At 35.0% G+C, this 18,415-nt stretch overlaps 1 protein-coding gene across 1 annotated transcript in view; it reads left to right on the top strand.

Moving 5' to 3' along the window:
• Window positions 1-17,765, top strand: part of vwf (von Willebrand factor) — a 124,118-nt gene extending 106,353 nt beyond the window's left edge. The window contains exons 44-52 of the mRNA XM_066724656.1: window positions 827-946; window positions 1,242-1,425; window positions 4,244-4,284; window positions 6,387-6,506; window positions 8,264-8,362; window positions 11,720-11,848; window positions 12,322-12,361; window positions 14,670-14,767; window positions 17,282-17,765. Coding sequence (XP_066580753.1) covers window positions 827-946; window positions 1,242-1,425; window positions 4,244-4,284; window positions 6,387-6,506; window positions 8,264-8,362; window positions 11,720-11,848; window positions 12,322-12,361; window positions 14,670-14,767; window positions 17,282-17,473 — 1,023 coding nt within the window. The 3' untranslated portion in view covers window positions 17,474-17,765. The remainder of the gene's footprint in view (window positions 1-826; window positions 947-1,241; window positions 1,426-4,243; window positions 4,285-6,386; window positions 6,507-8,263; window positions 8,363-11,719; window positions 11,849-12,321; window positions 12,362-14,669; window positions 14,768-17,281) is intronic.
• The last annotated feature ends 650 nt before the right edge of the window (window positions 17,766-18,415 follow it).

An 18,415-nucleotide genomic window follows, 5' to 3' on the forward strand; every position in this document is an offset into this window, starting at 1 on the left:
AATCATCGATGTATTAAAAACATTCTAAATTTATTAGAGCAATAGCGAACAATGCGATGCTTACTTTCGACTTTAACATCTTCCTCAGAGCATCATAAGCAAGAAAGGATGGTCGAATCTGTTAAATACATCTGATATAACTTCATCATTAGCACCATGTTCATTATATACTTCATTATCAATCCATTATTCAATCAACATAATTTAGAATATTAAATCTTAAATCATTTATTAGACAATTGGCAATGAATTCAAACATTATTAAACATACTTTTTCATATTAAAGGAAAACATAAGATCCTCATTAAGTCCCTAATGTCTGTAATGCCAATATCCAATATGCCTGTCTCCTCAGTAGCAAATTGACCAAATTCCCTCCCCTTTCAGGTATACTAATCTTCTCCAGACCCAAAAAACTAAGCGAGTGTGATGAAGATCCATGTCCAGCCTTCATATAATGTTTGGCAATCATATAATACTAGTATATTATTGAAAACCATACACTGACCCAAATTAATTAATTCAGATGTGAATCAATTCATATTGTGGCATTATAAATGTTTGGGTCATGCTGTTATTATGTAATATTTGAATACAAATTAAAGTAGCAGCAACATAAGGTATTTCTTATGTGTCTTCATGTGCTACATATAGATTGTATGACTTGGAAATATATAGTATCACAATTAAAGACAATTTGTATAAAGTATAATGTAATTAAAGGAAAATAAGTAATGTATGTAAAAAGCCATTTTTTATTCATCTCTTCAACTCCTCAACATAAGAGTTTAATTTGTTGAATTAAACCTTATTTGCTTTATTGCAGGGCTCTACATATTCAAAGGAACCGGGTGACTGCTGTGGGCAGTGTAAGAAATCCTCCTGTCTCGAAAAGGTTGCTGGAAGACCCATGGGCGATATGGATATTGGAGGCCGCTTACGCATGGTAATGTTTCCAAACATTTTCAGATTGATAACAAAACTAAGGAAGCATAAAAACACCCGATTGAACATTTAATTGATCACTGTTAATGTATTTATTTACAATGTTTGCAATTCTTACTTTAGTCAATTTCAGTCCATAGAATTACATTTTAAAACTTCTACTATTTCGCATTTGTTTACTCAACTGTACTGTTTTTACAATTTAATTTCATTATTTAATAATTGGTCTTTATCTATAATATAACCTAGGTGCTAAGTCACAGGTTATGAATGCTGAGGTCTGTATGTTTCTGCAGGTGGGGGAAAAGTGGACTTCTCCACAGAAGCCCTGTGTTGTCAATGAGTGCGTGCGGGTCAATGACGAGGTGTTCATAAGCCACTACAATGTGTCCTGCTCTCAGATGGACATACCAAAATGTCCACTCGGGACAGAACTCCAGTGCAATAATTTTGATGACTGCTGTCCCACATGTCAGTGTGGTATGTATCAGAATTGACATGATATGCTGAAGAATGCAATTATAATCATGCATGCAATTTTTCACCAGACCTGCAACACATATGTGATGGAAATAAATTAAAAATGTAATTAAAAAACTACACACACACCTTAAATTTTGCTACTCTATGTATTATCACTCAAAAGCTAATTTTTCTATTTCTATTTCCCTATAGTTCACCTGAACTATGAAAATAGTGCAAGGCTAACTTTAGTGTGTATGTGAAACAGGCACACATATTGAAGAGCGGGGGTGGGGTTAAGCTGTGGTGAAAGCATGTGCTTTAAATTTCATTGATGTTTGGCCTGGCGGCACTGTGTTTTCATTCACTGAGAAAATGCATAGATTAAAAAGATCAATCTCCAGATTTTAAGAATCAATGTCAGATTGACCAAACCAGAATCCTAATTAATTGGAAAATCAATCTTTTTAACCAGTCCTACTGTCCACTTTCCTAGACATGATTGTAATTTCAGTCATACGAGTCAAATGTCACTACAATGAAGGATAATGGAGAAATAGGATATCTACTATATTTTACAAGGATCAAAAACACCATGCCCATCATATACACATCAGACTTTGCTGAGATTAAAAATGGATCATCATAAAACCATAAAACCATAAAAAGTATGATAAATCATCTTAAACAAAAGTAAATATACATGATCCTTTTCCCTTTTCCCATCCCCCCATTTGCCACCTTTCTCATCCATGTCACCCACAGTATGGTGTGCCCCTGTACATCTATATTACAAAACAAAAGTAGAGCAATCAGAAGTACTAATCAAAAACGGTCCCACACTTATACATACATGTCCACATGCATCTATCTATATAAAACATATATATATAAAATAACACTGGTTATTTCTCTATATGTAATGAATCTATACATGTTTATCTTTCAACCATTTTACTTGTACTAATATGCGTTGAATGTAACTTCAGCAGACGTAACAAAACAGGAGACAAAAGTCACCTTTCCTGCAGAATGCCAGCATGCCATCCAGGCAGCGAAGCAATTAAATGAGCGTATACACATTAAATCCGAGTGCATTACATTACAAGCAAGCAAGAGCAAAGTAAATGTGAATTAAACAAATAAGTTAAATGAACAAATACATAAAAACATAACCAAAATAAACACTTGCTGAACAAAACATAATATAAAATGACAATGTATGGATTTTGGGTCAACATATAATTTGTTACGTGTAGTGTAGCGTTTTATTACAGTTATTGTAAGCATTCTTTATTTCCACTGTACACAAAGAGCCTTGAAGGTGTGTGAATAAACATATTTTTTGACCACTTAGTTATTAATGGACACCAAACGAGCATGATGGGTCGAATGCTCGTTTTTGTTCTTATGTATGTAACACTTATGCAAACCTATATGGCAAGCCAAATTATCATTTAGAGATATCTCTAAATCATTTAAAGATATCTTCAAATATTTAAAGATATCTCTAAATCATTTAAAGATATCTGCAAATATTTCAAGATATCTTCAAATAATTCCAGATATCTTCAAATATTTAAAGATATCTCTAAATCATTTAAAGATATCTGCAAATCATTTAGAAATATCTGCAAATCATTTAGAGATATCTTCAAATAACGTCCTGTTCATTTAGAGATATCTGCAAATCATTTCAAGATATTTTCAAATGACTTCCTGTATGTAGCCCAAGATTATCACTTCCTTTTAACTTGTTCATTCATTTCTATGTAACTGAATAAGGACACAGGAAGTGATAATCTCAGCCAAATACAGGAAGTCATTTGCAGATATCTCTAAATGAACAGGATGTTATTTGAAGATATCTCTAAATGATTTGCAGATATCTCTAAATGATTTGCAGATATCTTTAAATGATTTAGAGATATCTTCAAATCATTTAGAGATATCTGCACATGATTTAGAGATATCTTTAAAAAGCACCTTATTTAGATATCTCTAAATCGGTTGCAGATATTTCTAAATCATTTACAAACAGGCTTTGTTTACATTTTGGCAGAACCGGAAGAGGCTTTTAAACAACTTCAAAGTTAATCTTGGACTTAGTTCATAGTTTTGCATTGGAGTTCTCCCTGGTTCTGGAGGTTTCTGTGCCTAGTCCACATTGTTCTTTCAACCAAGCGAGTTCAAGCCAAATTTAAATACAATATCACACTCCATCTATTAAAGTCTTATTAGGGTTCGACAAAGCTCCTGAATTAGAGTTGTAAACTACATTTTGGAAGAGTGGTTTGACTCTAATACCTCCCACACCATGTATTAATACGGGGCCTAATCACATTCCCAGCATTCATTGCTTTGCATCCCTCCACCCTTCCCAAACACTGCCAATGCCATTGCAGCAAACTCCCTAAATACTCTATACTGTGTGTGGGGCGGGGGACAGGTTCCAATGCCTCGTCTACACAGGCCATCGTTCCCTCCGCCAAGTGAGTTCAAGCCACTTCCACATACTCCTTCCGTCAATGTCTTATTAGAAGCAGTGAAGTACTCCATCCATCAAAGTCTTTTTAGGATTTTCCAAAGCTCCTGAATTAAAATTTTGGGCTACCAAGCCAGTTTTATTTGTTTATTTAATTAGTGAATAAAATCTCCGTTTCATTTTTCTGTCTGACTCCAAAGCACCCATGTAACAATATTTTAATGTTGGCACTATAGAAAACAGAATGAGAAATAGAGCGAGTTGTCTGTAGAGGTTGTATTAAGGTAACATATGGATTGTACTGAAATAGTTTAAACCTTGATTCCTTTAATTGTTCATTATTTTTTCTAGTTCCACTTGATGCCTGTGTTATGAACAACACCATCATTGGGGTAAGGCATTGACCTATCTATTTGATAATGATATTCATACCTTTTACACCTGCTGCAGCAGTCTACACCTTTATTTTCACAAAAGGGTGACAGGGTTGTAACAGGGTTCAAAGTGTATGAGCTCGTAAAGCATACAAACTCACTGCATCAGGAGACCAGTCTTTTGGTGTAGTGGTTTTGTCACTCTGTTGTTGTGGCTGTGCAGAGCAGGGCATTCAAAGGTGTGCCTGACACAGTGGTTCAAATTAAATTGAGGATTCTGACGATACATGATACAGATTGTTTCTTCATACGTTTCAGTCATTTCTTATATCTTTCAAATAAATGAAAATATGTAAAATGTGAATACCAAGAATATGCACTGCACATCATGGGTTAAGTGCAACTAACTGAAAGCAGCATACTAACTGGGAATAATCCTGTGGTTAGTGTGGTGCTCCAAACTAAGGGCAGGATTAAATCAAAAATGTTCACAAAGTGCAAACGCGAAAAGTTGCAGAAGAGTCGCAGGAGGGAATTTCGCAAATGAATTAAGAGCCGGATCAAATCAAAACATGGACCCAGCTGCTAATAGAAAACTACAGAATTGTACTCAGTTGTAGGTTCATTTTTAGTAAGATGACACGTTCTACTAATCATAAATGTAACCGCTATGATGAACAAGTTTGTAGTTTGCTATTAGCAAGTGGGTCGAAGTTCTGATTTAATCGGGTTAGATTTAATACCATGATAGTTCAGCAGCGTGATTTTAATTTGCACACATGCTACTCGCAGCGTGAACATTTAATCTTACCCTAAATTATTATGCTAGCAAAGTACCAATTGCAAGAAACTTGGCTGCCGAAATTAGTCCCCAGATCAGTATTAATTTCAACAAACCCAAAATAATAGATCCTGCCCTCTAAAGCAGTGGCTCCCAATCCTGTCCTTTTGGGTTTTGATCCACCCTCAATTAGTAGTTTAATTAAGTGATTGAAATACCAAAATCCAGCAGGACATTGGGCCCCCAGGACCAGGATTGGGGACCACTGCTCTAAAGTATGCTAATGCACGGGAATCATTTTGTCTAACTCTTTCTATAAACCGAACATTTTAGTACCAATGGAACGCATGTCCAAAATGTTTCAATGTATGAACAAATCACCTGTACAAAAGAGCAAACCAGAGGGACTTTGTTCACAATTTGTACAACCTTGAAGTTTACATGAATAACCTAATAGATCTCAGAATGCCAGATGTTTTTTTGAAAGAACCCATAGCTTTTTCCAGCCCCCCTTCAACTCTCTGTGAAAAGAAGTGCCTTTTATTTGTAGTCTTGAATATTTTTTTGGTTAGAACTGACACAGGGTATACAGTAAATTAATCTGTTCTACAATGGTTACAATGTATCTTTCTTTAATTAAAACAATTATTTTATAAGCTATATCCAAATTTGCGATATATTAGATTGCGTTATATAGGAGTAGAGATGTATTTGTAAAACATATGGGGCCGGATTAAATCAAAACTTTGACCCACCCACTAATAGCAAACTACAAATCTGTACATTAAAGCAGTTACATTTATGATTAGAAGAAAGTGTCATCTTACTAAAAATGAAGCCGCAACTGCAGTTCTGTAGTTTTCTGTTAGCGGGTGGGTCCATTTTTTTATTTAATCCCAGCCATGATGTTGCTCTGTGTAGTTTTAAAAAATAAATAAATACATTTTTTTTTAAATTGAGCAAAATAAAAAAATTACACACTTAAATATCGTCTGTTAATGTATTTTTTCTTACAATATATGAGGAGTATGAATGTATGTATACTATATTAACACTGTAAAGCCTTCTCTCTAATTTTGTACCAAAGGTAAGGCATTTGTCGACTACTAGTATGTGTTTTTGGACAGCAGTGTGATTGCCAGTTTGACATAAGTTGGGGGACTGTACATGTACCAACATGATACTACACTAGGTAATGGAGGTGTGAATTATATATTTGTGTTATTTATTGTATATATATATCGGTGTACACACACAGACAATTATTTTTCCATCCTTGCTTTGTGTAGTTATCCAGGAATGTCAATAATAAAACATCTGTGTTCCATTTTGTTTTTAGGCAGGGGAAAATGTGATGGTTGACCTGTGCACTCATTGCGAATGCTCTTTGGAACAAGAATTGATGAAAAGAAGATATCGCCTGTCCTGCAGAAGAATTACCTGCACCCCATGTCCAGAGGTAAAGTAGTGGACAGTGTTTTTGTTAGTACAATCTTGAAACAAAACCTATTCGTCATTGTTGTTAAATAACTTGTTGAAAAATTAATAATGATATCCTCCTCATCGAGGAGCCTTCAAACTCCGTGGAAAGTTGAAAAACTAACAAAAGAAAGGCAAACAATTCAAACGGACACATGAAAGATTCCTCAGATGCAGAGGCACAGCTGTGGTGAGAGTGCTGATTGCAGTCTGCAGCAGCACTGCAGGTGCATCTAACTACTTGGTGCAAAGCACCTAAATGAGAAGCAGCTGCCAACACTGATTAGAGACATCCCAGCCCCCACCCTTAACTCTGCCATGACAGTCATCCATAGCTCTCAAGTTTTCAAAACATCAATGCGTGAGATTTTTCACAAAACAACGGAGACAAAAAACGGTCCTGCGAGCAAAATTAGGAGCCTATTGCTTCCAAAAACCTGTTACTACAAACATATATTAATGAGACCCACAAGCCATATCAACAAAGCAATCAAGAGTTATCATTATGGACATGCAGATTAATATAGAACAATATAGGCCATCCGGTCAGGTTGAATGTAAAAACTATGGTAATTTACCACTATGCACAAGACTAAGGAGGTTAGGCATACGAAGAAGAGGTTAAAGGCTCGGCGGATGAAGCAGAAAATGCTGTGCTGATGTCAGTATGACTTGTTTTATTCCCAAGTCACTTTCTTGGTTTTATGAAGCTCCTTGTTGTTTACCTTAATTGTAATCAACAAACTCAGAGTTCTCTCCATGTCCAGACTTTGCCTGAAATCAGATTTGTTTTTTTGAATTTGACTAAAAATGCATACAAGCACCAATCATGTGAGTCGTGAAAAAAAAGAAAAGTGATCCATTGCCGACTCTGGCACTTTGATCGTGGACTAGAAGGCCCAGATAACATCCATTTGATGAAATACAGCCTCTGTGATCTCATCCATTGTCTCTACTTCCATATTTGCCTCCTGACAGACATGTATTTAATTTATAACCAATCATTGTATTTTTTCATTTTTTTTTTAGTTCATCCAGACCGCAAGCATAGTTTGTTTGACATGCATGAGATTTTAGGAGCAAAGTGTGAGAGCATGAGGTATCTCAATCCTTGAGATTTGAGAGCTATAGTCATCAATCAGCAAAATAATAAAATTAATAAATTGGGAAAACTGCATTTGTAAAGAAAAAACAGAATGAACTTTGATCCTCAAAAATTTGCTTAAGAATTCATCATGTATTAAAACTTGGAAATGTAAAATTGGTAATGAACAAATATCAGCAATCATATTAATCAAGTGTGTTTCTCACATATTTATTCAATTAATACAATACTGCCACAACTAGGGCTGTGGTGAGTCTAGCTGTTCTGGTATGTCCATCAGCGGCTACAGTAGTTTCTGGATTAAAAATAATTAATTACGTAGGCCTGGACCAAATCAGAATTTTTAACCACTTGCCTTTCTCAGTTTTTGCATTCGTTAGTAGGATAAATCCTATGATAAACAAAAACACCATAAAAATGATGGTCCAAAGATTCATGGCTTTAAAAGTTCTTATTAAACAATATTGATTATGCATATGGAGTGGCAGCCACTGTAGGATTATAATCATATACAGTATTATATACAGGATTATCAATCTTGTGGAGTACTGTTAGCACAAAAATATGCATTTGGACTGTGTGTGTTCATCATTGATGTGATTTGCAATATGAATATGTTCTTATATTTGCAGGGTTTTAGGTTAGAGAAGATTGCTGGTTCTTGCTGTGGGAAATGCATTGCAACATCATGCATAGCTCAACAAAATGATGGAACAATTATAACCCTGCAGGTTAGTGACTGTTTTAAATTGTTTCATTTGAAAGTGCATTGACTTGCTTACTGGAAAAGCTTACCACCATAACAACTGAAAAGATTATGAGGGTCAGACAAGGAAGAAGTCAATGCCTTGATTACACTCAGGAGTCTTTATTTAAACCAGAATGGGAGTGCCTGTCCAGGCAGTCTCTCCAAACAAAGGATTACAAGCAGTTTTATAGAAGTAAAAGAGTAGGTGTATACATTCTAAGATTCACCAATCAGGAGGTTATACAAACTCAGTATTATCCTAATGAATTGATCAAATCAACATCTGCCTATTATGCTTCAGTTTGTTACACACATTCTCTATTTCTATGCACATTTCTTATCACATGCAGGCCCTTTGATATCACTTAACTACAAGTTTGTCCTTGTAACTTTTCCATAGTAAGTGAACTTGCTTCATTAATGGGCTTTCTCAGAAACACACTGCTGCACCTGGTACAATAATGAACATTCTCATTCTTTCTAAAACGCATAGTTTTTCGACTTAGTTTTGCAATGTTACAGATTTCTTCACAATGTAATGTTATTGGTTTGTTGTTGCTAGCTTTCAGATGAAACCACAGCATTAGAATTATGTAGCTGAATTGTCTATTATTATTTTGCATATTAAAATTGTAATTAACTGTTCTAGTTAATACAGTACTGTTTTGTTCACATTCTCAATATACTCTCTTCCTTGTTTAAGCAAAAAAGTAGAACACACTATTGTTTTTGTTGTGTCTGCACCCTTTTTCTTTTAGAGACGACTTTGGAGGAGGGTGTTGAAGTGAGCCTATTAAGTACTTAGTGAGCTAAGCTACTTAACCAATCTTCTGCTTTCTAGAAAGCTCTTTAACTAGTTCTCCCTAGCCCTACGTGTATAGCTTCTCTGCAGTAAGTGCACCTGCCTTACCAGACACCAAATCAGTGTCTAGGACAGCGATCAGCGGTTTACAGTTTGTGCCTCACTCCTCAGATCTTCCCTGAACAGAAATCTCTGGTGCTCAGGCACTTAGTAGTTGGTCATGTATATTCTGTATTATTCTTTTTATTATTATGCATTATACACTGGGTGCGATTTGCTGCCATGGATGTTGGGGATACTCCTCCCTTTTTTAACCCATCTATAATAGGCACACAGTATATCCCCACTTATGATATGCATTTGTACATTCAGTCCCAGAATGTAATAAATCAGGAGACAATTAGGAAATGCATAATAACAGTAAAAAGCATTACTCTGTCAACTCTTACACATCTCATGCAAGCAAATGTAATTTTTTTGCCCAATATTGTCAACATTTTCCATTAATTATAATTTCAAATTAACTATATTATTATTATTATTTATTTCTTAGCAGACACCCTTGTCCAGGGCGACTTACAAAATATAAGCGCAATACAAAGTGCAATAAATTATAAAGGTTGTGACAATTCAAACAAAAGCACCGCTTGTTATTAGAATACTGACATCTCCCGAAAATTACGGCAGCGTTGACATTTTGCAATTGCAGCTGTAACCTGACCGACCAAAGCATTTGTATTTTTAATTCAATAATAGTTCAGTAATGTGAGCTGCGACATAAATACCTTAACATTAGCATCCTTAAAGCAATGTTTTCTGGTCATTACAGCAAAATACAAAATATATTATACTATCTATCTAGCTTATTTATACAATCCTTTTAACTAAACTAGCTACTTTTACCATGTTTTCTGCTGGCCTACATTAAATCAAATCCTAAACATACCTGTGTGTTCAAGTTCCAGTGAATACAAAATAAATACATACATAGCCAGCTATTGCCTAGGTATGTAGCTAGCTTTCCTTTTGTTTTTCAGTCATTGCTAGCGCCACAGAAAAGTTTCTGGTTTTGAGGTGGGTTCATATAAAGTTATGGATTTGTGCTGTAGTGGTTCACTACACAGCTTTAAAAAGGGTTAAAATTGTATTGACACCGACTAACGCCATCTTGTGTTTACAGAGGGCAAGGTCCTCTTTTATACATATAGAACCCCATAACTTCCACACAGGTCCTTTAATTGGGAGAGTAATTATAAAGTGCACCATGGAAGGAGGAGGCAGAATTCAAATCTAAAAATGTTTATTTTGTTAAAAAAAAACAAAAGTGATACAATACTCAGAATCAGTTGTGCAGAATCCAGCTAATTATTGTGCAAAATGATTATTAATGATTGTTCAATAGGTGGCTTAATTCAGAGCTATATCAGCCTCTATTTTCTGTAGGACTGGAATACAATAAAAATCTAAAAAGTTATATATCATATATATATATATATATATCATGATTATTTTGTATGTTCTATTACATATTGTGTGATAAGGAGAATTAGCTGAGGTGTAAGTTAGCATTATTTGCCCTGATCAAATTTCAATATTTTACAGCAATATGTTAAAATGTTCCATTATTACTCCAGAATGTATATATTTACAATAAATACTAACCAAGTATTTGAGAAATCCTATTTAAGTTTCTGCTGATAAGATACCAGGGCTTTAAGAAAAGCAATATATGAAGAGGTTTTATCATTCCCTTGCTCTTGAATTGAAACAGCAAATATATTACTTTGTATTTAATATATAAGGGAAACATAGGTCCAAACAAATTGGCAGATGTTATTATTATTATTATTATTATTATTATTATTATTATTATTATTATTATTATTATTATTATTTCTTGGCAGACGCCCTTATCCAGGGCGACTTACAACATAAGTGCAATACAAAGTGCAAAAATACAGTTAAGAACCAGGCATCAAACATTACAAATTCAATTTACATTAAACATAGCAATTCAAAATATAATACATTTTACAACTTCCAATTTACACAGGCAAGTACAGTAAGTGAGGTCATACATCCTGGAAAGTAAAAGCTAAGTGCTGTCAAGATGTAGGTTCACAGTCAAGGGCTATGGGAAAGGGAGCAAGGAAGAAAACAATCAATAATGCAAGAAGCATGATAAAACTGTGAAGTGCTATCTAACGGGGATTAAAAGGACTAATAATACAAGTACTGTCTGAAAAGATGTGTCTTGAGTAAGCGCCGGAATGAGGTCAAGGACTCTGCTGTTACATATTGTTTTGTGATCATGGAACATATTTAAATTCCTTCAGCAGGAAGACAACCATGGCAAAATAGACAAAAAATAATAAAACAGACATGACTTTTTATAAAATCTGTATTAGATCTTTCTTTTAAAACAAATTGATATATATATATATATATATATATATATATATATTAGTATTTTGTACAGTTATTAAACATGGCTACAATAAGGTAATTGAATTTGATTTTAATCTTGTTATTCTTGAGGCTAACGAAACCCGTAAAGATGGATGTACCTTACATTCCTGCAAAATAAATAATAAAGGAGATTTAGTCCTGGAAACCAGAATAACCACCTGTCCTCCGCTGGATAAAGCCAAATGTCTTGCTGGTGGGGTTAGTACCTGTTATTTCTCCCAGTTCTCCTAGCTAGCTGTGGATTTTTGAAGGAAGAAATATGTTGTTTTATTTCCATCCATTACTCTAAATCAATCAGAGATAGCCCAGTTTTAATGTTATTGGTTATTTAAACTTCTGAGAAAGTCCTAAATTATGTTTTTGAACTGATTTTAAGTACAGCCCAGTTACACTTTAGTTGAGTACTGGAGTTGGTGGGAACACAGTGGGATTCATTTGAACTGTCACTGTGTAATATGCAATATTAATTATGTTTGAATTTGGGAAATGGTAAATTATTATTAAATATGTATTATTTTAAATCAAGATTGTCTCTTTACATTTCACCTTTATTTAAAAAAAAACTTGTTCTTAGAAGATGTATGGAGAACTGATTTGTTTAATTTAATATAATAAATATCACTATGGATTTCAAAATACTAAGAATATAATTTCATATTTCTTATTATCAGGGTAAAGTCACACAAGTGGGGAGCAGCTGCTGTGAGATCTGTAAGTTCTGTCTTTTAATTAAAATGTCTTAATAAAGCGTGATTTCCTGACTAAAATAAAATTGGTAAAAAGCAGATAATTGCACTGTTTTGAAGTGAGTTGTGGGAGTATGCACTTTGCTACAGTATGCACAAGAATTGTAAGTATTCCTTTCGAACATTAACTTCTGTCATGTTTAATAAAAGCACTAGTAATAGTACTGCAAATGTATTTTGTGGGACCAAACCAATGTATGTTAAAACACTTCGGGGGGTGGCAAAGTAATACTGTGCCCAGTACGGCAAAATATTTCTGTATTAACACTTGGACTGATGGTGAAGGTTCGAGGTTCATTCGTTTCTCAGACCTTCGTATGTTTTTTCAAACCTTTGAAGGTTAATCTATGATCTTCACTGATTGTCTGTGCGTGTGTGTGTTAAAACTATGGGACAATACTTAATCACACGTCAAATGTCAGTTATGTGGGAAACTCAGTGTAACGTCCATTACTTAAGTATTAAGTTGAGCCTTTACATTAACACCGGTAATACATACTCAAATTGTTAAAGTTTTATTTTGTTAATTTTAATTATGGCCTATAATATTAATATTTGATAGCAGGTGGATTCAAGTTTTGATTTGGTCGTGGCCTGTGTATATTTTGATTTTTTTTTTTTACTAACAATTACATTTGTGTAGCTGAGTTATATTTCAGCACATGGATGAGGTGCCTTTGATCTGTTGAGTTAATGTATATATCCTATGCCTCGGTTCCATTGGCCGTGTAAAACCAGGCCGTTGTGAAGTCCGTCACTCTTATGTGAGGAGCAGAGACTGTGGGTTTGGTTTCTGTTTGTGTTAAAAACAGAGACAGAGAACAACACTACGAGCGATACAGCCTGACGTGGAGAGGACTTTTGTATCTATTTAATTCATTCTGCTTTACATGATTGTAAACAGCGTAATAAATACACGTTTCTGTTAAGAGATATTAGGAAGAGCTAAACGTGTATAGACAACAGCATATTCAGACAAGCACGTTCCTATAAGAACACGTTTCCATGTGCAACAATAACAATACGTATTTGCTATTTAGTATTATTATCATCATTTGTGCTAGGCCTAGTATATATGTTTTTTAAATGGCACAACATGACTCCCTTAACTTATTACTCTTTCTGCAGATTTGTAACTGCAAACAATATTTTTGCCATATTATTTATTATTTACTTATCAGACGTCCTTAACCAGGGCAAGTTACAGTTGAAACAAAATACACACGTTTCACGATTAATCATCCAGATACAATATAGCAGGTTATAATTTAACTAAAGTGTGCACGTTTCAGTCATGGCATTTATTGACTTATGGACGCATTTATTAAACCAGTCCTTAATGTTTTAGAGGGAAACCCAGATCTGCTGTATTTATTTATTCATTAATTTAACTTGTAAATGGGCATACGATAACTGAATCATGTTTGCCTTCATACTGATTGTCTCTGGGATTGTCCTGCACGCCATTCACACAACACAGCCTGAAACACCGGCCAGCTGTTCATAAAATATTAATAAAATTGTCTGCTACCACTCTGATTATTATCCTTCAGTTTATTTGTAACTAGTCACAGCACTGCACCGGTCCTGTGAAATCCAAGTTTTTAATACACTCGATATTAACTGTAAGCAGTCATTGTTTCTGTATGTGGATTTCACTCCATGCTGCTAATAAAACTGTAATTTCTTCATGATCCCACACGGCACTTGAGATTATATCTTACGACGCAATGTATCTGATCTCTTCCCTGTCTGTCTGCAAGTCAAGCTCACATCTCCACTTCTGAAAGCGACGTATTTCCTTAGTGGCGTGACGGACGCTTATGGCCACGTCCAGTGGAAACACCCATTTAAGCATCCGGGGCTGGACGCGTCCGCCAGTGGGAACGGGACATAAGATGGAGCATCGTTTATGTCCATATATACAGCTGGTGTTTATTTTAAATAAATTAAACATCGTAAAATATGCAGTTTTTTAATAGTTGTTGATAATTTATAAAACAAAAAAGTGAAATTTAGAATCAATACATTATGATTATTATGTCACCATTAAAGCAAGCAAATTACTAATTCAGAAGGTTTGAAAGTTTGTTCAGTTTTGCTTCCAAACTTACTAAGTTGAAATTGTACCATGCATTACAGCCCTAATTAACACTGAGTATTTGGCCACCTTGTGGGTAATCCCTGATAGTTGTTATTGACATTGGTTTTGATTGGCTTCTGGCCTATGAGATTTATTAATTTTTTCATGATTTGCCTGTTTTTCATTTCAGGTGCTGAACCAGAATGCAAGCAAACTGTTGGAGTTCTGAAGTACATTAAAATAGATGACTGCATGTCTGAAAATCAAATTAACATCCAATATTGTGAGGTAAGGCTATTACAGCCTGAGGGACGGATCCAGCCCATTTGCTAACTCTCCGGCCCATTATGACTAAATCAACATATTGACCAAAATAGACTCATGTGGCTGTGTAATGTTCATAAAATAATTTAAAAGTCCATTTAGTATTCATCAGTATGTACTTTAACTGTAAACACACACAGTTCAGATTTTTACAGACCTCTGATTGGTTGCTATGATGCATTGCTATGGATGCGATCTGTTGCTATGGTTCAGCATTCAGCTTATTTTGAAAAGAAACCATAGCAGTATTCAAAGAGTACAACTTGAAACGTCACTTCAAGACAAAACATGCAGCCAAATATGAGAACATCTTCTGAGGAGGAAGCTAGACAATTGCAAGAGATGGTTGCACAAATGCACAAGGAACAAAGCTTTTACACAAGAATTTATACAGCTCAAGAAGGAATTACAAGCTAAGTGGTTGCTCACAAAATCACAAAAAACATTAAGCCATTCTCAAACTGAGAATTCATCAAGGAATGTTTGTTTGAATGTGCTGCAATATTGTGCCCAGACAAGAAAATGCAGTTTGAAAAACATTCACTGTCGAGGAGTACTGTGAGGCAATGTGTTGAAGAAATGTCAGAGAATTTGGAACAACAGTTGAAAGGCATGGTCAATAAAAAATGGTCTCTGGACCTTCACAAGAGCTGTGATATTAAAGACAGAGCACAGCTATGATTTTCATAAGAGGCATTATCACAGATTTTGCATCAGCACAGTCAATGAAAAACACAACTACAGGGAAGGATTTATTGGATGAAGTTAATGAGTGTGGCTCAAAACTTGAACTGAGTTGGGAGAAACTGGTGGATGTTGTGACCACTGATGGGTGCCCTAACATGACGGACAACAATGTTGAGTTATTAAAATAGATACAAGACCAAGTGACAGAAACAGAGAAGGTTCTCTGCAAATGTGTTCTGAAACTTAGCCATGTTGTGGACACAGTTACAAAAGTAGTGAACTTTATTAGAGCAAGAACATTAAACCACAGGTAATGTATCTCTCTGTTGGAGGAGTCAGAGCACACAAATATTCCTTATCAAAAAAATGTCAGATGGCTCAGTTTGGGGAAAGTGCTGAAAGTGAATTTTCTCGCTACTTTGAGGATTTTAGAATTTTAGAAAATTACTTGGCTTTGACTTCATCCCCTTTCACGTGTGATGTGGACAATGCTCATATTGATATCCAGCTTGAGCTTATTGACTTGCAGTCTGATGCACTGCTTGCAGCACAATTAAAATCAGTGCCACTCCTGAGGTTTTATACATCTCTCAATGAACAGAACTTTTAAAAGATCAGGGCCCATGCTTAAAAGCTGCTGTTTGGGTCAGCCTATGTGTGCGAACAGACATTTTCAGTGATTAAGTTCAATAAGTCAAAGAACAGATCCTCCATCAGTGATGACCACCTTGCAGCAGTGCTGCACATTGCAGCATCAGCAATGACACCTTACTTCATCTCCATTGTTAATGTGCAGGAGAGACTGTTATCTTCACATTGAATGAGTAAAGGTTTAGGTTAGTTAACTGTTAACAGTTTGAATTGTTACATTGTGGGTTTAATTGTGATATGTAGGCCTACCTATGCATTGTAAAAGCATGTAAGTGTAAATATGTTACATGAAAATGTTTTTTTTTTTTTTTCAATTCATGGCATGTTCATGTTGCCCGCAATGGCATACTGAAATTCATATAGTGGCCTGCTTATTACAATTATTGCCCACCCCTTCTATAGTGTGATGAAATACACTAAAGTGATCAGGTGAATAAGTTAATTAACCATTGGATGTGTCTGAACACCAAAGTGTTGTAAATATCCTGTTTTTCGTAAAGTCCAATTAATCCATTTCCCCAACACAATAGTGTACGTAGTACTTTGAACTCCCTAGAGTCACGATGTCTTGGTGAAATAAAGATTTAAAACAACGAGGAGCAGCTAACTACATTTCAAATAGTTTTTTTTAAGTGTTGTAAAGTGGCTGACTTAAAATCCCAACTTTAAAAGGAGCATTTGAAATTGTAACAAGGGCTAGCAGACTGGTCAGTAAACGGGCAAGAGGCCAGAAAACAGCCTATCAGAACAAGACAGGAATCATTTATGGGAGAGAAGGCAGAAGGTCAAGAACACAGGGAGGCATAAACAAGAGAAAAAGGCTTGGACTGTTGTTCAAGAGACAAACAAGACTTAGCACTGGAGATGGGACATGGAATGGTTTAAATACTTAGACAAGGAGCAGGTGAATTTGATTGATCAGTGAGTCAGGGATTGATTATTCAATAATCATGTGGAAACAAAGAGGTTAAGGAAAATACATAGCAAAGCAGGAACAAGGGTGGCCTCTGGTGATGATCTAGAAGAACTCTTCCTAGTACATTACAGAAATATACTCTGTATTCAAAAAATGTCTATCCATCCCTGTAGTGTTATGTTGTAACAATATTTTTTTCTTCTCATTCTGTGACTTTCTTTCAGGGGAAGTGTACAAGCAAGTCTGTCTACTCTTTGGAAAAGAACCGTGTGGAAAAGCAGTGTGTGTGCTGCTCAGCTACAGCCACTGAAACCATGACAGTTCCTCTGAGGTGTGCTAACAGCACTGTACTGCAGCATGAAGTCCTCACTGTCAAGGCCTGTGACTGTCTGTCTCAGAACTGTGAAGGAGAGTGAAACAGAGAGAACAGTCACTTCTGATTACAGAAGCAAGCATCTGGCTATCAGTCACAACTATACAATTCCAGCAACCCCATTTAACACTGTAACCACTCTATATTTTACATAATCTGTCCTCTTCTGCTGTAAAAAGGGATTCATACCAATAATTTGAACTCTGGAGCAGGAAATAAAATCAGAATGAAGTACCTCTTCTAACTGTATTAATTTAACCAGAGGGTTTGTACTTAATCCATAATACATTATACAATATTTTCCTTATTAAATAATGAGCACTTTTTATCACTCAGATGCCTTGTCCAGTCTGTTTATTTTATAGCTTTGGAACTGACATGTTCATTATTAATAATATTTGCATTGGTTAATTCCAAGAATATATAGCATAATTTTTGTTTGCTTTATGATAAACTATTAAATCATGAACAGCATAATACTTAAAAAAGCATTATCTGCCAGATCCAGTCACAAAAACAAAAATAAAACTGACTCACCTAACAATCGCTAATATATATTTTTATTTGGGAATAGTTGTACTACTTTAGGTTGTGCTACTTTAACAGGTATGTCACCCTAGGTAACACTTTACAAGTCACATGTCAGTGTATTTAATTACAGTGTATTAACATATTAGTACTCAGTAACTAAATCTTAGTTACTCAGAACAGTGTAATTATAATTATGCATTTGTTAACTTACTGTGTAAAAATGATTAAGGTTATATGTAAATACACATTTGTCTGATAAGGATGCCTTTGGAGCTATACCGGTCATGGCCCACGTTTTACACATTAAGTACATTACCAAATGCGTAATTACACTGTTCTTTTCAGTAACTAAAATGTATTTATTGAGTTTATTACCTACTATGTTAATACACTGCAACTAGGGAGACCTATTGTAAAGTGTTACTGTCACCCTATGTACAAAAATATGTGTATG

Source organism: Amia ocellicauda, chromosome 15 (assembly GCF_036373705.1).
Source record: "Amia ocellicauda isolate fAmiCal2 chromosome 15, fAmiCal2.hap1, whole genome shotgun sequence".
Taxonomy (NCBI): Eukaryota; Metazoa; Chordata; class Actinopteri; order Amiiformes; family Amiidae; genus Amia; species Amia ocellicauda.